General features: G+C 42.4%; 1 protein-coding gene across 6 annotated transcripts; it reads right to left on the bottom strand.

Moving 5' to 3' along the window:
- Positions 1–145: 145 nt before the first annotated feature.
- Positions 146–26,867, bottom strand: LOC147044578 (RNA binding protein fox-1 homolog 2-like). Of its 6 annotated transcripts, none has more exons than XM_085933956.1 (13): positions 25,704–26,867; positions 18,948–18,998; positions 14,416–14,616; positions 13,878–14,051; positions 13,487–13,540; positions 13,225–13,317; positions 7,447–7,534; positions 7,259–7,315; positions 6,836–6,989; positions 5,067–5,109; positions 3,316–3,422; positions 3,040–3,115; positions 146–2,763 (listed from the first exon to the last, which is right to left on the bottom strand). In XM_085933956.1, the coding sequence occupies exons 1-13, from the start codon at positions 25,956–25,958 to the stop codon at positions 2,719–2,721; spliced, it is 1,398 nt and encodes a 465-aa protein (XP_085790082.1). In that variant the 5' UTR covers positions 25,959–26,867; the 3' UTR covers positions 146–2,718. The 6 variants fall into 6 exon arrangements, 5 of the variants coding, with proteins under 5 accessions (XP_085790082.1, XP_085790083.1, XP_085790084.1 ...); XM_085933957.1 differs by lacking the exon at positions 5,067–5,109 and adding an exon at positions 4,662–4,704; XM_085933958.1 differs by having other exon boundaries at positions 7,259–7,312.
- Positions 26,868–27,480: the final 613 nt, after the last annotated feature.

Raw genomic sequence — 27,480 nt, 5'->3', positions numbered from 1 at the left:
AGCAGTGAATTCAAACTTTTCTTTCTCTTGCCAAATAGCCTCCCTCACTTACCTCCAGAAAAATTGAACCCACTCTTACGAGGGGTTTAAAACCCAGAAGTAATCACTCATATCCACAAAGCAGTATAAAAACCAAACCGTTTATTATATACATTCAATAATAATGGAGAATAAACAGAAGGCAGATACAAGGATGGCAAAATAAAATATGAGAGAACACTGTGAACTAAAAAGTCACTTTTGTCAAATGCAACTTGAAATAATAGCATGTGATACACAAATGAGGCCACATGCAATTCACACGCATTTCCTTCATCCCTGCTCACAATGTTCCAACATCAAGTTTGATGTAAGCACAGTGCAAGGACTCGGGGGGGGTCAAAGTTGAGGACCGGGCTGTGTGTTAACTTGGCTTCTGTCATTCAAAATCCCCCCGGGCTGTTGGAAGAAGATCCCCCTCCAAAGAAAGAGCACATAACACTTGGTGCACTCGACATATTTTTTTTCTTTTTCTTTTTTTCCCCCACTGACAGGCAAAATTTTGAAGGGCTGCCTCAGCACTGTTATCATTCATTACAAAAGAAAACCCACAGGGGAAACGCAGAGGGTGGTGGAAATCCCAAATGAAACTTTTAACATATCTGATATGACCGTGACAACCTCAGAGGCATTTGACTGAGATCAGACATATTATTAAAGCGGACTGAAATCAGTTTTGGGCTCGGATACCATTTTTTCTTACTTTCCTCCTTCACCTTCTATCACGGAACACGCTAAAGTTGTTCCCTCGTCCCTTCGCGCTATTAAATAAACATTGCGCTCGCGCACCTCCATCTTGTCGTCCTCCAGCACTAAGATTTGAATTCATGCACAAAGGAAAAAGTTCTGACATCTGTTCTCTCTCAGGAAAGCATGCATAGCAACACTTGTGGTAATACTTATAAGGAGTAATAAGACAAACAAAATAATAATAATAATAAAAATAAGAGCGCACCAAAAATACTCACTATAGCACACAGTGTCACAATCATACAAAACATCCTCACAGGTTTCTGCTCCATGAGCAACTCCGGAAAAAAAAAAAAAAAAAGATGTCCTGTCAGATATGGGATTAGAAATCCTCACCTCAATTTTTTTTTACCATCTGCACAATGTTTGCAAAACGCAAGTCCTGTCCCTTTGCCTCTAGCTTTGGCAATTCCAAACACCCCCATCATCTCCCAAAATGTCCCTCATGACTCCAACTTCGGTCAGTTTTGGATTTGCAGCAAAACAGTTTGAATAAAGGGCAGGGGAGGGAAAAAAAAAAGTCAATTATCATCATGTGAAGAAATATTCACAGGTTCCCAAAAGTGCTGCAAACATTTAAAATGTCTTGCATGCGGACAGCACTGGACTGTTTCAACCTTGAAAAAAAAAAAAAAAAAAAAACCCATACATTTGAAACCCAGAGATTAAAAAAATATATAATAGTCAAGTACAGGCAAAACAACCACAAAAGGAAGAGAAATATATCAAGTCTAAAATGTGCTTTCTTCAACAACAACAAAAATCTTTGGAACCAAAAAAAGGCAAATATCAACAATAACATAGTGCGAGTATATGGAGGTGGGTTACATGGAACAAACTTGGCCAGGCCTCCTAAAAAAAAAAAAAAAAAGGCTGAAAACCAAAAACATTATCAAGCCAAAATCATCGTCATGTCCAGAAAACGTTGAAATGACTTCTTTCATGGGACCAGCAGCATGAGGAGGGACAAAATTCAGATGTTTGCTTTCCCCTGGTCTTTTCTATTAAATCTCTTAATGGAGGGGTGGGCGGAGGGGGGGGGATCTTTTTCCTCTTCATCCATCTGCCGGTTCTCTCACTGCATTACTGTTGGAGCTACAAAGTCTGATTTGGGGGGCCAAGAGCATACTTCCTCCCTCTTAGTGTTGTTGAAATGATGTGGACCCAGACATAAAGGCATGTTAAATAACTATGGCAGCAAAAATCATGAGATAAAAAAAAAACATTGAGGTAACGTCGAAGCAAAAAAAAGAACAGAAAAAAAAAAAATATCTTTTTTTCCCCCCCCCCAACATTTCATATCATTGTACTCCTGGGTGAATGGAGACGTTCCACCAAAAATTGAGCACTGCAGGCCATGTTGGTAATGGTTTTGGCATTTTTTTTTTTTTTTTTGGGACCGCCAGTAAGAAGCTTCTATGTTCCACAGTGCCGAGGGATGTTGCTTTTCTTCAAACTAGTGTTTTGAGTGTCTTTTTTTTACTAGCAGTGCTGTTCTTGTGGCGGCTCAATCACCAAAGGACACTGTGGGAGTGGGTGCACAGAGACTTGAGAGAGTGGCTTTACTGAGGAGCTTGGAAACCCAAAAAAAAAAACATGTAGTGTCGTGTGGCGGATCAAGCGGGAGTAGTCTCTTTCCAGCAGATCCAATAGTGTTCCTAAAAAGTTAGCGGTCATAAATTGTGCCAAGAGCTTTTTCATTAGATCCTTGTCAGACAGAGAGAGGAGAATTGATGATGTGGCAACGTTCTCTCTTGCAAAAAGAAGAAAAAAAAAAAGGACGGAAGGGGGATAAAAAATAAAAAAAAAGAGGAGGTTGTCACTAGTCCACCAGCAGAGAGATGGAAGGAAGGGTGCGTCTGCCAAACAAAGAGCTTCAAAAAAAGGCTTCTGGAGGGACAAGAAATTCCTTGGGTGTAATTTGTGGCTTTAGTATGGAGCAAAGCGACTGTATCCCGCCCTGTATAAACTGGCCTGGAACAGACGAGAGAGAGAGAGAGAGAGAGAGACAGCCATTACTGTTGAATATATTTCGAATCGGTTCATTTAACGATTCATTGATTACAATTAGTTTGGAGTGAAAGTATATTAGAAAAATATTTGAAATTGATACAAATAATATTTGGATAAAAACAAATAATAATTCATATCACACAAGACTTTGATGTTTTTATCTAGCAAAGAGAGAGAAATAGAAAGTGTAACAAACGTATCAGCATGAATTAGAATGTATTGGATGGATTCTCTCACCATGGCTCCCACCCCGTAGGCAGCAGCAGCTGGGCTTAAAGCGTGGTACGGATCTGTCGTGTAAACCCGACCGTAACTAGAAACACATAAAGAAAATAGAACTTCACTCGGATTCTGAGCCGCTATAGCTGTCAAATGTATGTTGTGTTGAATTTTTAATTCCTGTCAATACACCAGATGGGTTTAGCATTTTGAACCTCAGTACGGAAAGTGCCAGCACGTCTCACGAGCGTCTCTGCAGTGGTGAGCTGTGTGTTTACTGGTGTTTGTCCTCACCTGTCACTGTATGCGGCAGCTGCTGCGGTTGCTCCGGTTACGGCCGCGGGCTGAGTGTAGCGATAAGCGGCGGCGGCGGCGGCAGCGGCGGCAGCAGGATAACCTCCCTGGAGACATATGTACAACACAACTGAGAAGACTATGGGGTGCTAAAAAAAAACAAAAAAAAAAACGGCCGTCATTATTTCAAATGAAAATCAATTCTATCATAATTTAGACAATTGAGTAGAAAATAAAAATCCCAATTACAAAATACAGTGATTTAAAAATCTGAGTCGGCTTCTCAGGGCTCAAGCTCGCATTATGCGTTAGCATCAAGCTAGTGGAGCTTTGTTCAACGAAATTATACGGTTTGACTCAACGTTTGCCGCTAATTCTCATTTACGCGTTAGATTAACAGTAAACTTACACTAACAAACAGTTTGAAGCCAAGTCTAAAAGGCATATAATGCAAAAAGTGAACAGTTTGGATGTCGAGTATGAACAATAGCATTTCCATCTTTTGAAACATTTATCACGTGGATTCAGTGAAGAGGGCAAAGACAACAGAGGGGTAGACTTAGAAAAAGAATCACACACTCACAGACAAAACCACTTACACAATCCTATGGCGACAGCGAAAATCAAACATCGACCGACTGCGCGTGTGAGCAAAATTCCGATTTATGAAACGCACGAGAAATGCCCGTGTGACCTGATCAAAGCAGAAAAACAGAACACACGCAGCATCGAGGCTGGGTGTGCGGATGCGGGGAGGAGAAGATTGAGTTATTCATGAAGAAGCGAGGCCTTGTGGGTGAGTGCAAAAAAAAAAAAAAAAGTGAAGACTGTTAGCAGAAAACACAGCTTGTCTGCATGCAGCACACATGCTTGAATAACCATCAAGAAGAGACCATGTTCTCCATTCTAACTTGAGCCCTTCAGAGCGTCTCACCTTGCTGTGAACGGAACCTCAATTTCAGATTAAGGACACTGCGACTTGAAGTTTGTATTCAAACCATCTTTACTCTATGATTTCATTTTTTTTTTTTAAATTTTGTATTCAGGGAAAGAAAAAAAAAGTGATAGTCAATTCCTCAAAAACTAGTCAACCGGATGAGATCAGGCTCTCTACTGAAATTGGAAATCAAAACAATTTAGTGTTTTAGTAGAGACCCCGCAATCAAATAAAGTGCACATTTCAGTGAGTTAGTAAAAAAAAAAAAATATATAGATATTTTTTTAAAGTAGAACATCTACTAAAGGACAATATGTTCCAGACCAGCTCAAAAGATGACTGTAAGGTCAGAGTAGGGAGCAACAGGAAAGCAATGCACACTGTGGGTTTGGTGTTTAGTTGACCCTACCTGAGGCAATCTGGGACTAAGGACTGAGTCCTGAAACACTAGTCTATAGAGAAAACAGAAACAACCGTTGTCAACCTGGATACACACACACACATTCACCTGCAACGCCGCTTCATCCACTCACAGAGCACCTTGTAGTGGTATCCACAAACTCAAATTATTTCATCACATTCCAATTAGTCTGACTTGAGTGGGACTCAAATTTCACGAGGCAATTTTGAAAGAGTTTGTGAGTTGTGCTATGCTTAGCACTAGTTCCACTGTCCAGCGGGTAAGCCAGAAACTCTGTGTTGCGAATGACAGGACCAACATGCTGAATCACACCCAGAGTGGAAGAGCGGGAGGAAGCCGTGAAAGGAGGAAGGGGGAACAGAGCCTGTGCTGGTGGGCGGTGAGTTTACTTACGTATAAGTCCGCAGCGCCGTAAAAGCCATCTTGGTACACCACGCTAAGAGAGAGAGACAGAGAGGGAGGGGGAAGACCACCGAGAGGCAGAGAGGGAGGCATGTGGAGGAGAAAACGGAGGAGGCAGAGTGGGGCCAGGAGTGCAAAAACAAAATGGTGCACAGTCCCAAAAACCATAGTGGGTGAGAGGGAGAGAGAGAGAGAGACAGAGAATTATTTCACACCCATGCAGCATGCAAAAGTAATACAACTTCATTTGAATTACAAAAAAAACAAAAAAAACAATCAATAAACAACCTGAACAAGCTGTTTTATACACCACGGCAATAGGGGGCGGTAGTGCACCAACTGCAAGTGCCGCAGGAACTCATTTAAGATAGCTGAAAATTCATTTCTAATGTAAAATGGGTGTCACTTAAGTCAGTTAAGGTCAGGAAAATAATCTTCTAATGCTCACCGACAAAATTTGAGCATCGGCTGAATTATAGGAATGTGGATTGAAGCGTCATAAAAGCTGACATGAAATTTTCTGTTGCCAAACGGGGCTACGCAAGCTGAAAACTATTGACAGGTCAACAGTTCCCAGAATATTATTTGCGCTTCAGCGGCTTGAAGTGAAGCAATGTTGTTGTGCGCAGATGGCTAGCTTGTTCAGCCGCTTACAAATTGCCCTTCAATACTCCAAACAAAACATTCAACAATACAATGCATGGCAACTTATTGGACTTAATGCTTCATGACATAATTTATCAACTCGTAAATTAAATTTGTGGGGGAAAATTATATAGTAATTGCATTTTTTGAGAAAAAAAAAAAAGAATATTTCAGTATGTGTGGAGGATATTTCTACCTTGTAGCAGCACACAGACATGAAAATGTAAATTGTGCTTGGAATATTTGAGCACTCCCATGACTCCCAATATGCAACTATCACAGCACAGCAACATGCAGTGTGTCTACAACTCTGGGGACATCGTAAATGTGAATAATTAGGTGTGCAAGGAGTCTGCTTAAGCATAATTAGTGCTGGTGGCTCTGGTTGATGCTTGTGCAAATTCAATGATGGCCGCATCTGCATGAATCCCTAGATGGCCGTATCTGTGTTTATTCAAATCAACCTCCGGCGCCGCGGTCTAAATCATTGACGAGCTGCCGTCCAATTGACAATGTGATTTCTGAGCGGAGTGTTGTGAATCGTGTTTGAGCTTCTGTATGAGCACAGCTGTGTTAAACAAACACCTGCTCAAACAGAAAGTGGACATTTCAACTCAACGTGACATGGACAAGATGTTCATCGATGGATGTAACTGATGTTACTTTGATTTCCTTTTTTTTCTCCCCAATTTTATTTTATTATAAGAATGCGGGGGCAGCTACATATGAGTGTATTCTGGATTTCAGATTTTTTTCCAATATTTCTCAAATTCCCTTTGGAAGAGTTCCAGCTCATTTTTTGACATGAATGTTTATTTTTTGTGATAAATTCTATTTGTATTTTTTTTTCCCTTCAAAGCATTTTAATGGGCAACATTTACAGTATCAGCAAATTGTCATTCTATTTCTAAATTTCATTTTAGTCCTTTTCAAATCAGATGTCTGATGCTGTTATATTGCTTTTTTTCCCCCCATTTTAATATCACAGATTTCTTTACGAGGTGTATTAAGTCAAATAAGTCTCCCATTGAATGCACCGCCTGCGACTATACAAATCATGTGAAGTCCTCAACTCTGACATACTGCGGACAATGTAAGCGTTGTAACATGCTTACCCAGGGTATGCGGAGATAGCAGCCTGAGGCACAGCTGCCCGCACTGCACTGTAGACAGGCCGCCCCCGTCCGCGAAGGTGAGCGCCACGGAACGCAGCTGCCGCCGCAGCTGTCGTGGCCGCCGCGGCTGCCGCGGGGTACGGGAATCCTGGGACTAGACGGGGTCAAAGAAGGAAATTTAAAGGTAATGTACAGGGATGTGGCATATATTGAACAGAGAGCAATAAAATAGACATATGGAAGCCCACGGTGAAGAAAAGCAATTGAGCAAAGCGAAGGGAAGTGTTGTACTATAGCCTGCAGGGTTTCATTTTAATAAGTAGCAGTAGGGACAAGTGCTAAGCAAGCAGTGCATTAATACAGAGTGGTAACGACGAGAAGAAATGTGAATAAGGGAATCCAGATGGAAGTGTGTCCACCTACCGGCATAAATCTCTGGTCCGTACACAGCCCCGACCATCGGGCTCAATTTCCACCCTGCTGAGAGTCATAGAAAAGTAGTGTTGGGGAACAAATGAGGTGTTGCGGTTTATGAAGAGCATCGGATTTGTTTGTTTGGATTATCAGGTGAGCACAGAGCCTCGTCGTTAGTAGGTCAGTGCGATTGTTACCGTAGGGTAGCGTGCTCAGAGCCTCTCCATTAGGGTAGGGGCTGACCATTTTCTTGTTAGTCATCACCCGGGCAGTGGCGTTATTCACCTGGCAATGGAAGGACACACAGTCAAAGACACAGAGACAATAAAATGGACAGAGGACACTCAAGTAGACTTTTAATGACTTCATGATAAGGCCGATGCTGTTTGGAGAATGCGATTGTGTGTGTGTATGCTAATCGACGTGGACCCGTGTAGCGGATGCTATAACTGTTAGCTCCTCGATGGCGATTGTGTATACAAGTGGGTGGGAACGGTTGTGGTTATTTCGAGTCATCATGCAATTCAGAGCAAGCTGAATCTGATTCACGGCGAGATTCGAGGGCTGCCACAAGCTAAATTAGTTATATTGCTGCAGCGGCTAACATAAAGAGGAGCGCATTTTGGGCATGCACAATCAGATATTTCAGTCTAATCCAAGATGGCTGATTATCACTCCTCGTCTCGGAGCTTCAAAAGGATTGCCCTGCGGTTCCGGAATTTATCCTCATCTGCCTTTGATGAGCTTTAAGGAAAAGAGAATTCAGCCCTCTGCCCAAGCTCCCAAATCTGTCTGTGCCGCAATGCCGGGATTTATGACCTATAAGCACCAAGAGGGGAGAGGCTGACAAAGAAGGAGCGAGACTGAGGAATGAGCATATTTGTGCGCTCCCATTAATGGCAAGGATTGCCATCCATACTCTCTCTCTAACTGAGTCATGTTCTTCATCTGCTCAGTTTCATTCACATGGAAATGAGCTTTGCATCCTTTTCCCCTCATTGCGAAAGACAAGGTCAGTGGCAAATGATCCAATTAGCTTCACTTGCTAACGCAAGTGCTGTAGGCGGCTGAGCGACATCAATACATTAACATGGAAGGTTTTGCATCAAAGCAAACATTGTTGTAAGATGTTTTAACGATGCCTAATTGATGTCATCTTCCATTGTGTAGCTGTATTTGCGTCATGTGAAATCAATGGAATCAATGGCAACCTGATAGGAAGACATGCAAATCAACAGAGACGCGATTGGAAGGTAAATCTGAAAATGTTAAAAGGTTAATAAAAACACTCAAGACTTTTGTCCTGCCCTTTACGCCCACCCAGTCCATTCTGACCAAAAGACAAAATAAAATTACATTTCCATATGAAACCAAATTCGTGGGGTTTACACACCTCAAAACAAATACAAACAATACATGGGAGAGTAAAAGGGGGTGCAAAAACATTTGTTCTACAAAATCAATAATCATATAACACAGAAATTACAGGCAGCCAAATATGGGCGCATCACATGACCAAGAGTGAGTTAAGAAACTTAAAAAAAAAAAAAAAAAAAAAAAAGAGAAATAAAAACAAAATCAGCCAATCAGCAAGCGTCGGATGCAGCATAGAGACCAATCAAAACAATCGCAGCACTCCGACGTCAAACACATGAGACAAAAATGGTGTGTCGAAGGGGAAAGGATGCAGGTGAGAAGTACAGAGAAAGAGCCAGTCCATAAACAAACAAAGACAAAATAACAAACAAGGGGGTAATATTGACATGAATAACACAAAAAACATCTAAATACAAAAAAATAAATAAATATAGATATATAAGTATATGAAGGTGCATCATTCAATTAGATCTGGTGACCATTCTACTCGAGATCTCATGTGGGTGGGTTGAGAAACAGAGCACCAAAGGATGGATGGAACCGAGAGTGAGAGAAGATAGAACGAGAGAGACAGAATTAGAAGAGAGAAAGAAAGAGAGAGAGAGAGAGCAATTCTCATTCCCAAAAAGGAGAGAAATAAAATGGACATGAGACACTGTGCCAGGCAGAGAACTGTGTGTCACAAACTAAGACCAGTACACTATGACTATCACTACAAACTACTGATACACAGACAATCCACTACAAGAAGACCAAACCAAAAGAAGGAAACAAAACGGCAGCAAAATCCCCCAAAACAGCAAAAGTAAACCCAGCATCGGTTTCAGAGGCGCATATGGTTTACAACACTGCCTGATTAGCGAGCTGGAGGACCATGGCTTCTTTTCTAATGTGATTTTGAAAAGAAAACACAAACAAATATTTTGGGCTTGTCCTGGTGGGTCTTGGTGTTAGTCAACTACAAATTAAGCAGATAAACCACGATTTGTCCACATTATGGCCTGACATTTTGTATTTGGTTAAAAAAAAAAGGCAAAAATACGATTGGGGTTTTGTTGGAAAGGCAATTTTATCTCCAAGGGATTTAACTCATTTACTGCCATACCAACGTTTTCTAGGAATCTGGGAACCAACGATTGTGCCAATGTCAACATTTTGAAATGTGTTAAATTTACAAGAATATAAAATGCTGGCAGGTCATTAACATGAAGAAATTAGCGATCAGCATTCACTGGAAAAAAAATAGTTGAAAACAGTGATTTTTTTTTTTTTTATCAACAGGATGACTACTTCATATACTGATGGATAAGCAGAAAGACTGTGGAAAGCCGTGTCATTGCATAGAGGCGGGTGATTACATTCGATCATTCCCAGTGAGGTGTTAATGGTGCGGGGGGGATGGGTGCAGAAAGTATTACGGTTACACAATCCAGACTGTCGCATACAGTGTTTCTGTGTGTGTGCCATGTCGGGACTGTAAATTGAGATGTACAACAGCTGTTCGGCTTGATAAACAAAATGTGCGGGCGTAAATTTCAACTCATGATGGAATAACAGTATCTGTACATATTGAGAAGAAGGTCCATTTTAGGGGTGAGGTGGAAAAAGGGGGGGATCAGTTCAGTGATGAACGTTTGCACACAACTTACCATTGCAGCAGAAACAGCGAGCGGTTACCGTGGAGACTGACAACAACACACAGAAGTCATCAGGGAAACAGAAAAAAATATATATATAATAAATAAAGGAACAAATAATCCAGGCAACAAAAGAAAGCTAGATGTCATCCCCTCACCATCCATGTCAACTGAAAAACCTGATAGCAGCAGTGTTACAGCTCAGAAGAGAATGAGAGAAAAAGAAAGACAGAAGAGGGAAAGGGAATGGGAGCCCTCAATGCTTAACGGAGATCTGCGCATTATTATGACAATCAGGCCTGGGAATGGGATGTGTTTAAAAAAAAATAAAAATTGTAAATGCAGTGTGGGCCCTATCTCGCTTTTAATCCAAACGCTGGTGATGTGGGTAAAGTAGGAATTTTTTTAGCAGTCAGTCATCAAAAAAAAAAAAATATATATATATAAAGAATTTATAGTCAAAAGAGAAATAAAATGACAATTCATTTGTAACAAAAGAGGGCAATTAGTTGCGACGAAAAGTGAAATGAAGAAAAGACAAAGTGACTGGCAATGAAAGAGTTTAGGAAGGCAAGGATTACATGTGACAGCGAGAAGGACAAGGATGGAAAGGCCAAAGTGCAAATTTGCTTTCTACAAACAAATACACATGGTAAACTTTGTCATTCTAATTTGTGTCATCCAGTATTTTGAGATCAAAATGAAGCTGGTCCAATCCACATCTTAATTATTTTGATTTCTGATCTGCCACAAGAATTGCTTATGGTCAACGTGAGTCCAAATGAACAGTGTGTGGCACCATGAAGAAGTGGGAGGCTGAGAAGGTTTCTCTCCACACATACTCATGCAGTGATGATCAAATCTGTCAGATGAGCCCCCGGTTGGATGAAATTATGCATGCAGAACGGCACCATTTGCCACATTGCTTGTGTTCAAATGCCCGATTCAAACTCTGCGCTACGGAGGAGCTGACTCTTCCTGTTAAGACTCCATCTCACAGAAGAAGGAGCAAAACTCAAAGCACCTGACGGGGGAAGGGGGCACTTCTGTGGATACGTTTAAGGTCTAAAACAAAGAAACTTCTTCGAAGCGCAGAGTTTTAGTCCAGGAAAAAAAAACAAAAAAAGTACAACAGAACTTACATAGCAACAATTTTCTCACCTATCAAAATTAGGCCGCATACATGCTTGGTTAGATTCACAGTGGCATGTACCAAAGACATGTCAGCAGTTAAGCTTTACTGACCAATTTTTTTTTTTTTTTTTTTAAATATAAATAAACATTCCAAATAAGAATGTAGTTATTCAGTCCATCTGCAAAGAAAAGACAATTGGACCTATACCCAGGTGCAACATTCCATGCCAACAAAACACAACCCCATCACCAAAACTAAGACGTATCACAAACACCTTGAGAATTAACATGCAAGGGAAGAATCTGCACACCCTGATCAAATCTGTTACACTACGTCCACGTATATTTCCACAGGAAAGTACTAGTCATGCACAAATAGGCTACATGGACTTAACTCATGCCGGTGGAACATCGTAAGCCTCCTTGACACACACACTCAACATTTCAATCAAAGCAAAAGTATCTCAGAGTTTGTGAATGACAAAATTTTCTTGTGTCGCCAACTGTAAACAAATAGTTCCCCAAACTCTGAAGTGACCAATGAAAGGAAATGTTTACAAGAGCATCACCTGCAACATAGGAGAACTTCCAGACATCACTGCCGTAAATAGAAGTGCCTGGCCTTGTTTTCTCCAAAGAAGGAAGGATGTGTAACCCAAACCCCGAGATGTGCCCTGTGCCAGCCCTTTTTGTTTCTTCAAGCCCATGCACCATAAACCGACACTATACCCGACTACTGCTTCATCGCAGCCCGACGTGATGACTACAAAGTAGTAACAAAAAGTACAACAAAACAATGCATGCCACAAAGTTCTCTCAGCGGCAGAATTGCTTTCATGCAATTTGGGTTGAGGCACACTCAGCTTAAAGCAATGCAAGGGACAAGACAGGCTGCCACTTCCGAGTAACTCCATCCATATCCATTCAGCTTGCTTATTGACTCAAAGTGGAGCTGACAGAGGATGTTGTACCAGTGGATGCAGGCCGCTATCGTGTAGTTGCAAATGCAACGGAAGAATAGAATACAGGACTGAAAGGGGGGAGGGGGGGCCCAGCCTCCGTCCGTCATGCGGGTCCTGTCGACACTCACACACACTCACGCACGCATACACACACAAATGGGAGTCAGCACAGTTAGCCCATGCAGAGCTCTTGTCCTGCAGTGACCTGGGTCAAGAGATCCAAAACAGATAACAGATACAAAAATCAGAATGCAAAACCACTTAAAAAAAAACAAAAAAAAAACACCTGTAATATTAGGACGTACATCAAGTGAACATGCGCCAGTGCTGCTGTGATTCCCATCATGCTGCTGTTGCACGAGGTGCCACAATCACCACAATATCAGGAGAGGGGAACACGGGATTTATTGTACACCGGGGGGGAAGAAATCAGGAGATAGCAATCTGCCATGCATTACAATTCCACTGCATTCCTCTCGTGCCCTCGGGTGCCAACCACAGACACGTCATTCCAATTGGTGGTGAAAAGTTGTTGTATCAATGTGGCTACAAGTTGCACATCAAAAAGCAGAGGAAACGACAGCTTCAAGAGGGGGAAAAAAAAAAATGCTGCAGAGGAAAAGTACCCCAGCATGCCTTAAATGTGTTCTTGCACCCCCAATCAGTCTCACCACAAAATAAAAGAACAACAAAATATATCTATATTTATTACAGCGGACCAGACAGTGGGATATGAATGCGCTGCATCAGAGAGTTATCAATGCTAGCAATGCTAATGCTAGCTAGCAATCAGGGCTTCTATAGAAGTTAGAGTGGCAATAGAGACAGGGCAAAACAGTGCAGTGGACACAGATGGCAAAATTACCTCAATCTTACGACCTTCCACCAATGTGCCGTGGAGCTTTTCGCGGGCTTTCTCGGCATCAGCGCTGGTCTCAAATGTCACAAAGCCAAAGCCCTGCGGTACAAAGCACGGGTCAACAAAGTAGGCAGAGTCTGATTTGTCATGGGGGGGAGGGGGGGGGGGGGCAGATATTTTTCCACATGCATTCATATTCAAAAGATCATTAGTTCCAATTTTCCCATATTATATCTTTTTGTATTAATAAACATGTACATTTGCTTACCTTTGAGCCCCTCTCATTGAAAATGATTTCTACGTCCAGAATCTTCCCATATTGCTGCAAAAATAAGAAAATAATTACCAAAAAGAAAAAGATGAACTCAAAAAAATATTTTTCTTGGACGTGACTACATTTAGAAGGTTCTGACTTTGCGCTAGAGGTCCCTATTGTACATAGGGCACATTGCTGACATTTTGTTTTTGGTTCACCTTTCTCCACCACTCAGTTTAACACACAGACACGTATTTATTGCCCAATAAAGCATCACGAGAACAACCACGAACGTTCCGTCCCGTCCGTCCCACTGCCTTGCCAAAGAATTACTAATACGTCTTAAATGTTCTACTGAAACTTTTGTAGGCCATGTAAGGCTACATAGTGGCCTCACTCTTACCCCAAACATCTGCCTAAGGTCCGGGTCACGGAAACGGAATGGGATGTTTGAAACGTGGAGACGTTTGGGGGTTCCTTTGGCTTCCGGTGAGTCTCCTCCAGAGCCCCCTGCTGCTGTCCCCCCAGTCCCACACTGTATAGTCGTCTCTCCTTGGGAGGTCTCCTCGGTCTTATTCTGCGATGGAAGACGGAAGGTAAGAAGGATTGGGGAACGTAGGTGCAGTCATAAATGATGGCTAAGTCGCATTAGTTAAAGTAGCATGAAAGCTAAATGAGCACACCCAAAAAAAAAAATGTTCCTCGTGCTTTATCGATTGATTGTTTACACACCAACCATCACCATTTAGCAAACTAGTAGTTTACAAATCCAATTCACATCAAACTGCTTATTTTGCCATATCAGTTAGGAAAACATGTAATTAGTTAGGCTTGTGTTATTTGGAGTGGAGTATTTCAAAGTTTCAGTCCACAAGGGCTGACAAATCTAAAGTTAGGGCTGACAAGTGACCCGAACTTCCAGCAAAGCACACAATGCTTACATTGTCGTCGATGGTGGTACTGGTGGTGTCCTCATGAGCACCAGCGCCTACCTCAGCTGTTCCTTGACCCCCTGCACCAAACATGGGCCCGGGGCCAAATTCGGTCCCAGCTATGCCATTCTGGGGAGGTGGCGGAGGAGGGAACGCTGTAAAGGCGGGTGCCACCAAACCATCCTGTGCTCCTGTTGAATCCTGAGGCCCCTAAAGGAAAACAGATTGATGCTAAATGTCTTTCTTCTTCCATGAATACATTCCAATCTATTTCTGCAGCCATGAAATAGTTAAAGCACACATGAATTATTAAGCGTTTGAAAATCCAATGCGCATTTTGAAATGCAGAGATGGTTGGACAAGGAAAAAAAAAAAAAACCCAGACAATTTATTCATGACACATTGAAAGGCATCTTGTTGAAGGTGTTAAATACTAGACTACAGTAGTCAATAAATACTAATGGATGCGTGTGTCTCGTCTAAGATATGTTTTGGTATTGCATACAGCGAGAGGGAACGATAAAAGTCAAGGTTCCAAATAAGCAGATCGGCATTTTGCGAGCTCGGCTGTTTTACCTGCGACACCATATGTTTTTCCATACACAGAGCCGATGGAGGGGAGGGGGGGGGGGGGGGCTTTCAAGCGCGGGTTTAACGACTTGTGTGCTGGGCTGCGGTGGAGTACACAGCAGCCAAAGTCACCCGAATGCGGCAGCCATCGACGCCAACTCGTCAATCAAACAATTCCCATATGGCTCCTGTGACTGTGAGCAAAATTGCACGGCAGATGCTGGAAATATTTTTTAAACTCGCATTCATGTCTTTTGCAGCGGTTGGAGACTGACCGACCCCCCCCCACACCATCACTTTCAAGTCATTCAAAAAACTCCTGCACTGTAATGTCCATCAAGTAAAGGTTACTGCCTATCTCCTTATAAGGTCCATTTAGTGAGGAAGCCTTTCTCACTGTGGGCCAATCACACGATGTTCCTTGGGGTAGCTCACCCTCTCACATTCAGAAATGAGGAGAACTAAATGTAAACATTTTAAAATAAGACATATATGAACTGTCAACATTCTGACAATAACATTTCGGTAGCTAGGATGTTAAACTTACAATAGGATTTTTTTCCCCCCGACAAAAAAGTAGTTCTGGAGTAAGATATGAACGGATTTGTGAGTGCAGTAAATTTAGCAAAATGTAATTCATCAAATGATACAATATCTAATAATGGCAAACTGCTGTCGGGGATTACGATGCGTTGAAAACGTTATCAATCAATCGGTTTTATTGAAACAGGGAAGGCTGACTGTCAACAAAAGTGTTTATCTTATCGTAGCTTGTTCATCTGCTCCTGCTGCCTTTTTTTTTTTTTGCTCACAGGCACCAAATCAGAGAATATAGGACAAAGCATAAGACAAGGAAGAAAACGTGGATGCATGTCACACCAACCTTGGCACTTCATGTCAGCATCAATCTAAGCACATAGAGTAAAAGTTCAAACTGCACAGACGTCTTTGTTGACCATATTGGCTTCCTGAACAAGAACGTGAGCACATGACAACACATAACAGAGCTCATATTGTACTTAATCATACCACTGGTGAATGCTTGTCAACACAAGTCGTGACAGCAACTCCAGCTACCTCATTTCACCCGACACAGGAGCCTGTTAAGAACCCCAAAGAGAAGAAATGCTCGAACTGAACCGTGAAATAAATATAATCCCCGGGGCTTCTGTCCGCTATGGAGCGCACCCACACAGACGTTTATAGCAGTGAGGCGTGCAACTGCAATCAACTGTAGAAACATTCAATGCAACATTGTTGCTAATAAAAATAGCCGTGCTCATCTGTAAACAACTGAGAACAGATATGCAACTTTTAGCAAATGCTAAGTTCCAACATCTGTCCCTAGAAGCAGTGACAAAACAATCGTGAGAGCAGGTGCAGCATCGAATGTGACTTCATACATCTTCGCGAACACTTCCATGGATACACAAAACTCATGTCGGCTTTTTATTGTTGTTCTTACCAGCAACGCGGTCGGGTAGTAGAGCCCCATCATCGTCTGACCTGGCACAACAACTCTTGCCCAGCTCTCCACTTTGACGGTCTCCTCCCCGACCTCCCCTCCACTCCCCTGCCTGGGCTCCAGGACCATGAGTTGAAAACTGCTTCGATCCACGCTCGCCTTCACATTCAAATTGTCCGCTCCTCCTTCCCTTGGCTTTGTGGCTTCTTCCAAATGCGAGCTTCGACTGTCTGTCACCGTCTTTCCTCTTGGTCTCACCAGCCGGCTCGGCTGCTCTAATCCCTTCAGGCCTTGGCGTATCTCCCCCGCCTGACAGCCAGAGACTCTCCCCTCCTTCTTTTTCCTCTCTTCCCTCTTTAAAGTGTCTGTCTATCATTCACTTGCTCATGTTACACGTTCCCGCCTCTCTTTTAAACCTAACCTCTTTCTCGGGCTGAGTCTCTCCCGGCGATCAGAGCATCGGCGTAGCCGGCTAAATCCTCCCCGGGTCGGAATCAGAGCGGAGTCTTCTCGATCGGGAGGCAAGAAAAGGCTTTCTTCGATTCACACTGGCGGTGTGAGAGTACAGAAGGCAACCCCCACTGCATTGCAGCTTTTTTAGATGATTTATTTATTGCGTGGCAGCTCCCAAAAGCAGTGCTAGCTAGCTATGAGGCAAGACTGAAAAGATCTAGCTTAAGTTTACCATCCTCTGCAGCGGCTGCGTGCAAAACACACAAGGGGTTCTTGCAAAAAAATCAAGGGGAAACCCCAAACTGACTTGATTCTTTCGCATGGTTATTTTCGATGCTGCTCCACGTGTCCCAACATCGTATAGTTGCAGAGATGAGAGAGCAGTTTTCCGCACCACACTTCCATATGCAAGAGAGGGAGCACTGCGGAAAGAAGCCTTGATGCCAAGCTTTCAGACATCTGCTGAGTCTGGCTGGAACTGAGTCCAGAGGGATGGAGAAAGGGCGGGGTCAGAGTCGGAGCTGGTGGGGGGAAAAGGAGCATGGGGGGGGGTTGTCCAGCCTGGGGGGGCAAGGACAATGGGGGCAGTGGATGCCAGTGACAGATAACAAGATGAAGAGATAAATGGATAAAAGGCTGAGTGAAAAGAAAGAGCAAGGGATGACAGGATTAAGGCTGTAAGTGAGGAGGATGAGAGGATGAATGAGGACTGATCTGAAGATTAGGCACACTGAGTGAATTTTGCGATAAACACGCTCAAACACATGCACATTATGCACGCGTCATCGAACGAATGTGCTGACTCACACAAAGGCCACAAACGTCAATTTCACTTAATTTGTCATGAAAAATATAAATAAATAAATAAATAAAAATAATTAACTTACAAATTTTTTAAAAAGTTATAGTAACGGACATTTGTTTTTGCTTGGTGGTGTGCTGGGACATTTTTTTTTTATGTTAACATTCAGAATAAATAAACACTAAACAAGCTAATCCAGCTAGGCCGGCTTTGTTTTACTACATTTGCATTGTAACCAGGAGTTTGTGTACACAAGTGAGCAGAAATTACTTTGATGATTTGTAACCTATACTTGCTTTTTATCATTCCCACAATCGACCTGCTAGAAGGCAAACAAAAATTGGAAAGAATACTCGCTAAAAGAGAAATGTAGAACAAGATCTAAAATACATAAAGCTGACTTTGAACTTGACGGATAAATTCTTGCAGGCGTGCCCTGGTTAAGCTCCTGCCATGAAAAGCTAAGAGAGCTCTATTCCCAAGAAAGGAGATGCCAAGCGCAGAGAAGGATGAGGATGAAAAAAATAAGCATATATGGGAGGAGGACATTTCCCATGTTGGGGAGGGGTGGGGAGTGACTCACAGACCAACACTTCCCTCCTGTGGCATCGCTAGAAAGCTACATCCCAAACACAATTGCAGAAGATGTGGGACACACAAGTGTTTTGTCATTAGCGCACCAAAATAGAAGTTGCAAGTGCATACACACAGATTGGTCCTCTGCTCAGAAGCAGATAAGAAAAATTTCACTCGCTCTTCCACAACGCTGCACATAAGGCACGCGGTATAGTGAGCAATATTCACAAAGGGGTGGGGGGCTTCAATTGGAGAAGAAGAAAAAAAAAAAACACACGATGAAAGAGCATCGCATGTGAAGGATGTCGAGCGTACTCTAAAGCAGATGACGGCAGCATTGCGATCTGCTTGTCTGAGTGTCGGGGCCTTTGAAAGAGGAGCTCAATCGCAGGCAGGTTCTTTCATCCTGTCCTCCGAGAAGCTTCGTTTATGACTTAACCAACGGATGACGAAAGTAGGAAATTAAAGAGAGGCCTGGCAGAGTTACACGGAAAAGTCCCGCTGCAAAACTAAATGGATGAACTTGAAAAAGTATTCAAGAACATTTGATTTCTTCGATCCCTTGGATAAAAAGTGCTCTATGGTATGTCGAATTAGAAGTATGATGATAGAACTTTATTTTTCCCATAGCGGGTATATACTGGTCTTGCCAAAAAGCTCTCACTCATCTCTTACCTGATTGTGAGGAGTGTATCCATGGAAACCAGGATTTAAAGGCTCATTGTTCTGAAAGAGACAGAAGGAGGGGAAAGAGTGCAAATGGTATTTAAGCGGCTGGATTATGATAAACATAGTTTACATTACAACTATTCTCTACAAAAGAAGATTTTTTTTTTCTTTTCGGATGAATGCTAATCTGTTCATAAGTGCAACCCCCCCCCATTAATAATAAAGGAAACAATATTCAGACGTGATTTCTGTCAATCATGAGAAAAGCACTTCAAATCAAACGGAAGCAATTTTTTATATTCCCCCAATCAATGAAGCGCTACTCTCTAAGCAGCTAACAGTCAGCACATGCCCCAGAAAGCAGTGCTTTTTGTTCACTAATTAATTTTAATTAGATTATTCTAGTCCGCCGTCCCCTCTTTTCTCTCTGACTCTCATCTCGATGTTATTTTGTCCTGGTTAGAGGAACTATTGTGAGGAGGTGAGGAGGAGGCAAAAGGGGGAAACAAAAGAAGGGGGCAGGAGAGCAAGCCTGGAACAATGGCTGAAAGTTAACCAAACGCTGATATTTTGACAGCAGACAGGGAGAAGACACGAGCGCAGTACTGCCTGCTGGCGTGCCTCGCAGAGAAAACATGACCTCCTACTGAGACTCATGCCACGACTTTCCTATGAGGAACAAGAGATGAATGGGGGATGGTGCACTTGGTGATCTTTCAATAATTTAAAAAAATAAAACAATTAAAAAAAAAGAAGTATGCAAGGTTCAAAGCTACAGACGACATTCATGCAAAAAAATAAATAAATCAAATGCAAGTATCTGAGTACATTTGAGCTAAAAAAAAAAAAAACGACCAGCGAGAATGCTGATGGAGGCAGGAAAGTTAATGCAGTTCAACCGCGACTTGAAAGTATGCACGCTAAGACCAAAAACAAACGTGATGAGATACAGATGAGGTGCAGATTGAGTCAGAGGTTAGCTAAGTTCTTTGCGGAGAGACCACGTTGGAGGTAAGACAACATTAGCTCACACACATACAGTGGATAGAGAAAGTTTGCACACCCCTGTTCAAATGCCAGATTTTTTTGACAAACCTTTAAGAGGGTGCACATGGGACATGATGTCAGTTGTTTATTTTTTTTTACTTCTTTGCTCAGAAAGATTTTTTTTGTTTTGTTTTTTGACACGTCTACTGACTGTGGGACAGGGAAGGGGCCTTCTCAAAACTATTGCCATAATATATTGGTTAGATGAAGAATTTTGATTCAATGGAACTAAAGGTGCACACCTCAAGCGTGTCCCAGTGTAGGTAGCGACCCCCCCCCCAAAAAAAATGGGGGAAAAAGATGATGTATTTTCACCCCGTCCTCTCTCGTTCATACAAAACAGTCTTTTCTTTGTTTCTCTCTCTCTCGCTCTCTTTCCCCACTTCCTGTTTCATCTGGAACCAATTTCCCCGCCTCACGCCTTGTCCCCAGGGGGAACACTCTCCTTGGTGCGTCACATTTAGAGGGGAATGAGCCGGCTCATATTGGACAATGCGGTGACTTTGTAAAAACAGCTGGTGGCTAAAGACAGGCATTTTGCATGCTGCTAACATGACCAGGTCTGGCCGACCTACGCGCTAATATTTCTATATATATTTATTAAGATTGTTACATTACACCACAGATAGGATTCATATTTCAATTTCTGGCCCTTGGTTCAATACATAATTAGTTTTGACATATTTAGTGAGTACATTTAATGGCAGAATCTGAATTTATATCTATTTATAATATTAATATTACGTAATATGATGTAGTGTAGAAGTTCCTACGTTTCAACAAATAGTGAAATGAGTTCCATCCCCAAATTCTACTGCTAAGGGTGTATGCAACAAAAACCTGATGTAAAACCGCATTACCAATTAAATGTGAACCTAAATTATAGTCGACCATGAAATTACAGACGTTGGTTTCTGCAGCGGGTAGAGCAGAGTGGAAAAGAAGAAACGGGAGGGAACACAAAAAGGGTGGGAGGAGGGTAAGAGCAACATCTGGAATCAATCTGGTGAGAAAGAAAGAAAGGAGGGAGGGAGTCAGCAGATGAAAAACGAATAAGGGGGTGAAAATAAGGAGAGAGAATCAGAGGAGGAGGAATGCGGGGACAAAGTCGAGAAAAAGAAGGGAGAACTCCAAAGCAATGAGCCTGGCGAAATGGAGACAATGAGTCATGGGAGAAGAATGCTGTTCAGATTGATATATATTTTTTTAGGGGGATGGGAAAGGCTGAATTTGATATCTGACTCCACAAACATATATAATATGTGCATGCTGTTTGCCATATGGTAGCGCTTAAGAACATTATGGCTCTTATTGGATCAATTCATGCATTTTCCATTAAAAAAAAGGAGGGATAGGACTGAGAACTAGACTGGACAGTTTCCACTTAGTCAGTTTCAAAATGTAGTTTGTGCAAGAGGCGGGACTCTGGAAGATTGACATTCAGAGCTTTAGGCTGGATCAACAACACACGCTCCGAGGGCAAAGCTAAAGGCCATCGCTCTTGTTTATTTTCTCTCTCGCTGGCCAACGTGTACGCTATTTTAGGGAGAAGGAAAGAAGTTAAGGAGTAGGTGGAGGGGGGGGGGGGGGGGAGAAAAAAAGAGCAGCAGTGGTGGCGGAAGGTAAAATGACATGAGGTCAGCAGATGGTGATGGGGGTGATGGGTTGTGGTAACAGACTGAGGAGGGGGTGCGGGGGAAATTAAACGGGAGTGTGGTTACAGGCATTCTATAAAGCTGCTTTATGAAATCCACTGGAAAAAAAAATACGTCTCACCAGTTAAAAGTCAAAAGAAGAAAATCAAGATAGGTTCAAAGTTCGACGACAGGTGATAGGCCGTGGAGTCTAAGAGACACTCTCAAAAGCCAAGACAGCACTTCCGACATATGGCAGCCATGAAGAGAAAACATTTGAAATAACGGTGGTTAAAAAAAAAAGAAAAAGTGGACTTGGAAAGAAAAACATCTAAAAGAATTATTTTCAATTCCAGCTTCCACTGGTCTGTATGACTGTAACTATTTTCCATGACATTCTTATTTTAAAAACCAGCTATTTAAATGACTTGCACTGACATTTGCTCACAACTCATTTCTACCATTTTGGTTTTATCCCTGCTCGATCAAAAATAGACCAAAAGCAATAGGAAACTGAAGGGGGGAAAAAAAAAAAAAAAAAAACTGACTCAAGTTGTATTCATGACACTGGAGTAGTCCATTACTGATGACCTCGTGTGAGCAAAACATTGACATTTTGCTGTGTGGGTGGAGATGGGATCACATTTGACAGTTTGGGGGCAGCCGTGGGGAGGAGGCAGCGGCGGCGTACGAGTGAGTGCGGAGGGAGCGTTTGTGTGAGGTGGACTTGCCATAAAGCCAGAGTTAACATGTGAGTGTCATGTTAAAAATAGTGTGTTAAAAGGAACAAATGGGAAAGTGACATATCTAGTTTTTTTTTTTTTTTTTTTTTTAGGAAATGTGCCCTTGCCTGTCGGTGACAGTTGACCGAATGTACAGACGCTGTTGTTTTCATCTTATCGCTGGTGCCGGTTCAAAAGTCAGGTGTGACGCTGCCTAAGTTACAGCTCAAAGTTTACCAGTAATCTTTAAACAACGGGAGAGAACCAGAAGGCAATGAGGGCGGCACATGTATATATGCAAACTGCTTGAAGTAATTAAGCAAGATTTTATTCTCATTATATTGGGCCGTATGAGTCATTAGGGGAACGTTAACGAAGAACAAAAATAATCTAAGCCTTTCGGTGACATACCTGAAATGTAATTTTGTTATGCTGCTAATAAAGCCCTGTCATCAGTACTTTTTTTTTTTTTTTTAATATAATCTGATGTCGGAGGCACACCGTAATCCTCAGTGAAAACTAGGACGAGACAATTATGGTAAAAATACTATTATGTGATTTTTTTTTATGTTGAAATCACGATTAATAAATTCAAAATGTTGTATTTATTCAGCCGCCAGAACCCAAAAATATCTTTGGGCCGAACGATATTAGAAAAACATGATACGATGATTGAATATAGTAATATCGATATTATTGTGACATTAAGCATTTACCTAAAGAAATAACATTTTTATTAGCCAATGAAAGAATTTTTTTTTTCCATGGGACAAAGTAAACAAGCTCAATATATTTTCAGCCAAATGTGTAGATACCAGCATCATATTAATGGGTACAAAAACCAGCTTTTGAAGTGTGATTTTATATACTACACAAGCGTGCACGTATACATCATGACAAAATACGACAATCTACCCATGCATATCAAGCACCCACTCTGCTTTGGCTACCTACGCCCGTTAAAGCGATCATCAGTCTGCTCAATGCCCTCCCCTAAATGAGCTTTGATCTTGTTAGTATGACACAAAGCCTCTTTACCGCCAACGATAGGCCAAATCGGCTCTCCGAGTTAGAACTGTAAAGCCAGTGGACTGTAGCATCTCCTTGACGGGAGGCGCAAGAAGGATACAGAAGATGGCTCTCCCGAGAAGAACATCATCATAAAAAAATAGATCAAATAAAAACAATTCCGGTGACTGCACGCACTGCAGGAGGGTTACCGGATAATCACAAAGAGTAAAGGGACATGGGGGAGGGGGGTGGTAGTTTGCCTGTGAACCAAGAGTCAATTAGCAATCTGGAAATATGCCTGGGGGGGGTGCGGATGGGGGGTTATCAGAGGACAGCTAAAGGGGAGTAGGAGATGCAAAAGGGGCTATATGGAGGGAGGCGTTTGCATGAGTCAGAGCAGCGGGGGGGAGGAGAGCGAATCAACAAAAGGCAGAAGAAGCAGCCCTGCAGCACTCTCATTTATTATGACAGTGTTGATTAGCGGCCAGGGAAGGTCAGTGTTTCTTGTACCCTCACATCCTCCGTGGTAAGACTATCGGAATGAGTGGCTGCATGGAGGAGCATTCTCTCCACTTATCCTGAGCACACACCCTGTTTCGGCGGTGACCTTTTCGCGCTCGGTATTGTGCCGTGCTATTGTGTAGCGAATAGGCTGAAATACAGCAGTCAGTCGCTCCGATTGTGGACCAGACAGTTATTAGGACCACCGTCAATGAACAGCAAGAACACTGATGGGTTCAAATATGATTGTAAATTCGACATTTTCATCAGGTTTAGCTAGCTGTGTGTGAAAATAAAGCGATATTTTCACTGCGAGTTTTACGCCTATTTGTGTTTTATTTGCATTGTGTTATTTGTTGCATTACCTTATAATATTCACACTGAACAAAGAACAATTGATAATTTAATTACAAGGAAAAAAAACATGTATTTATACATGATTAATTATTGTGTAAAAAAAATCACCTGCTTTATTTAGTCAATTTAAGTAGATTTTTAATTGAATGATTCCATATATGATTTTTAGTTTGAATCATTTGCACCTAATTCATGTGAGCCCCTCCCAGTAAATCACGTACAGTAAATGGTAAGTCACTAGCATGGAAGTACTTTTTAAATTCAGCTGACACGCTGTCGATACCAATTCATCAGAGCGTCTCAGCAATCCATCACTTCCATTTCCTTCTTCATCATGATCACGGGCGTAGGTAAACAATAGAGCTCATCTCCTTTCTTTGTGGAGTTTTTTATTTCCCCATATATCCTTCTCGACAGCGTCGGTGCAGCTTTTCTTTCTCCCCAACCAAATATCATCTTTCTTTGTCCTCGACTCTGGCCCTGCCGACCCCTACACACGAACACACACGCGCAATCCCCCGCCCACCACTGTGGTTGGAAATCAATACAAGTGTCAGGGAAAGTCCACCCCATGCCATGCCGTTTGTTCCCACATCAACTTTACTGGCGGCTTTTAACTTTTCTGCTGTGAAGCACACCCAACATAACTGCACAATATGGGACCTCTTTGTCAATGCAATTGATCTGCTGTAGAAGTTCAATTCAAGTTTTTTTTTTAACCAGTTCTGCACAATTCAATCACCTGCAGATGACCTCAAATCTCATTCCCCTCACCTGCGGCTGCTGGTAATGCTGTTTTGCTGCCCGACTACGCCAGACGCCGCCAAAATTCGACATTTTGTCTTGGGGATCGTGAAGCAGAGAGGGAATGTTAAGGCTGAATGTGTAAGTGAGCTACAGTGCATTCAATCCAGATTCATATCATTTGAGATGATGATTAGGTGCAAATGATTCGCAGTCTCAGCACTTGGGTTATGAAAACAGGGGGAAGACCAGCACAGAGCCCCCCCCCCCCCCCCCTGAGCCCCTCTCTCCTTCAGCTAATACCAAAAGGCTCTGTTCTTTGTCTTTCACAGTGGTGACCCTCCCCCAATCCCCTGTCTGCCTCCCTTTTAACACCTAGCGACAATCAAGGGGTGGAGGGGGTGCATGGCGCGATTAATAGCACATGCAGCGTGTGCATCAATTCTTGATGTGGTAGGTGACTCACTGTAAATTGCCAGCAGCCTTTGGAATTGTGTCCTATGTGAATAAAATATTCCAAGCGTGCCTCGCTCCCAACAAGACACGCAGGGGAGGAATGGTTGCGATCACTGCGGTCTGTCAAAGTAATGGAGCCTGGATCATGTTACCTTTGTCTGGCTCGCTCATGCACCGTGCAAGATGCAATTTACGGGGTTTTGCGTTGGTACACGGTTATATGTTGGTGGGCGAAAGAAAAGCGAACAAACAAAAGAATGTAGAGGTGACAAAACAAAATGAACGTTTACCTGTCCGATGTCGCCAATAACATTCCCAGTGCCGTCTATCCTTGGTCTCTTGCACTCCGCCCCGGTCAGGTCAGTCAAAGCAGCGGCTGCAAGAGCGTCTGGTTCCGGGTCTCCTCGCTTCATCCCCCGGACCGCCGCCGGACCTCCGGCAGCGCTTGTATGCGGCACCGCTGATGTATCGATGTCTCTTTCTCGGTCCATTATCCCCCGACTAACGGGTAGCATTATAGATGCAACGTCGGTCGACATTAACATTGGACGGCAGAGAGTCTTCGCCCAAGAAAAAAAATAAAATAATTGGACGGTGTTTTTCCCCTTCTTCTCTTGTCCTCGTTGTCCTCAATGAAGGATTCGGATGGATGATACGAAAGTGGCTCTCGTAATTCAGGCAATTATTTAGTGTCTTATTGGCGTAAGCTACTCAAGGCAGAACATAATGGCTGTGTCAGGATAATGGATAAAGCACAGCGTGTGCGGCTTTTTCCATCAAGTCAAACGCCGCTAAATAAGTGACCCAATTTAGTGAAGACCACACGTCCGACTCTTGTCTGTCTGACAAGCTAATTAGCTAGCTAACCTTAGCTAGCTCGCTAGCAATACATTCCGCTAGCTCTCTGAATAAACGTGGCTCACTCTCGCTACGTGAGAAGAGAAAGAAAAAAAAAAGGTTATAAATTGTCCACTGCTAATGTATGGAATGACGAGTCCTAATGTCTGCCGCGTCCGGCTTCTCGGTAAACCTTTGTGTGGATCCTACCAGGCTTTCACTTGATTCCGTCCGTTCGTCCCTTTTCACGCCGTGGGCTGCTGTGGAGTGTGGATGTGGCTCCAGCACGATTTCCTCCGATCTGAATCCCACTTGGCGTAAACTCCTAGTGAGTCTGAGTGGGCTGGTCCACGGTCAGATGGATATCCATTATTGGGCAAGGTTTGGTTAAGAAGACTGGTCTGGGATCTGTGTTACATCTCGTCTTCAGCTCCCGGAGTACCGCAATAGCATTTCAGCCCCCTCCTATTCCATAATTTGATTTTCAAGATGGGACATCATTTGATTATTTGGATTCGACCCCCTGTGAGGAAAAAGCGGTTCGGAAAACGCATAGATGGATGGATGGATGGATGGATAGAATACTGCTCTTTTATTCGGTGCTTCTACCTCATCGAAACATTATGAATGCGGGGAAAATGGTTAATGGATAAAGCAATAACAAAACAATAGGACATACGTTTCAGTTCAATCGCTAAGATTATTGTGTAATGTTTACGCACAAATGTTAAAAATGATTCAACTTCAATCTGTCACCCAGGTATACGCACTCATTATTTAACGATGACACAGTTTTGTCAGTGATAATTACAGAAGTATGAAAAACACTGTTTATAAACAAAATAATTCAATTATGTACTGTAAAGACAGTAAAGTCTGAGTGTTTCTATATTTCCAGACAACGTATGTTTGTAACATAGATGATTAATAAATAAATCATAATGGCTTTCACAAAAAAAAAAAAACTAAATTATATTTAAAAAATGACCACGCGAGAACATTTTCATATAATCCAAGACGCACTCAAAATAAAGGCCATGCGTACACGTTTGTTATCTTTGTTCGCCCTCTAGTGGATAGTAAGATGCAGTTTTTCAGTTTTGGTTGTCAAGGTATGAAAATGTGTTGACCTGCATTCATTTGATGTGGAAATGAAATGTAGACATTTCTAAGGCAGAAAATTAAAATGGGTGAGAGAAAGAGGGTTTATTTTTCTCCATTTGGAGCTGT

The sequence above is a fragment of the Syngnathus leptorhynchus genome, chromosome 16 (assembly GCF_054491065.1).
Source record: "Syngnathus leptorhynchus isolate UIUO chromosome 16, UIUO_Slep, whole genome shotgun sequence".
In the NCBI taxonomy this organism is placed as follows: Eukaryota; Metazoa; Chordata; class Actinopteri; order Syngnathiformes; family Syngnathidae; genus Syngnathus; species Syngnathus leptorhynchus.
The sequence above is the reverse complement of the archived record's forward strand: the minus strand, read 5'-3'. Positions and strand labels throughout refer to the sequence as shown.

What these genes read in the sequence shown, in the direction of transcription:
- LOC147044578 (XM_085933956.1), bottom strand. Translation starts at nt 25,958, where the DNA reads ATGTTAATGTCGACCGACGTTGCATCTATAATGCTACCCGTTAGTCGG. An exon ending in TCTGAGCACGCTACCCTACG is followed by an intron (nt 7,316 to 7,446) that starts GTAACAATCGCA and finishes TATGACTCTCAG; the next exon opens with CAGGGTGGAAATTGAGCCCG. An exon ending in GCTATCTCCGCATACCCTGG is followed by an intron (nt 5,110 to 6,835) that starts GTAAGCATGTTA and finishes TCTCTCTCTTAG; the next exon opens with CGTGGTGTACCAAGATGGCT.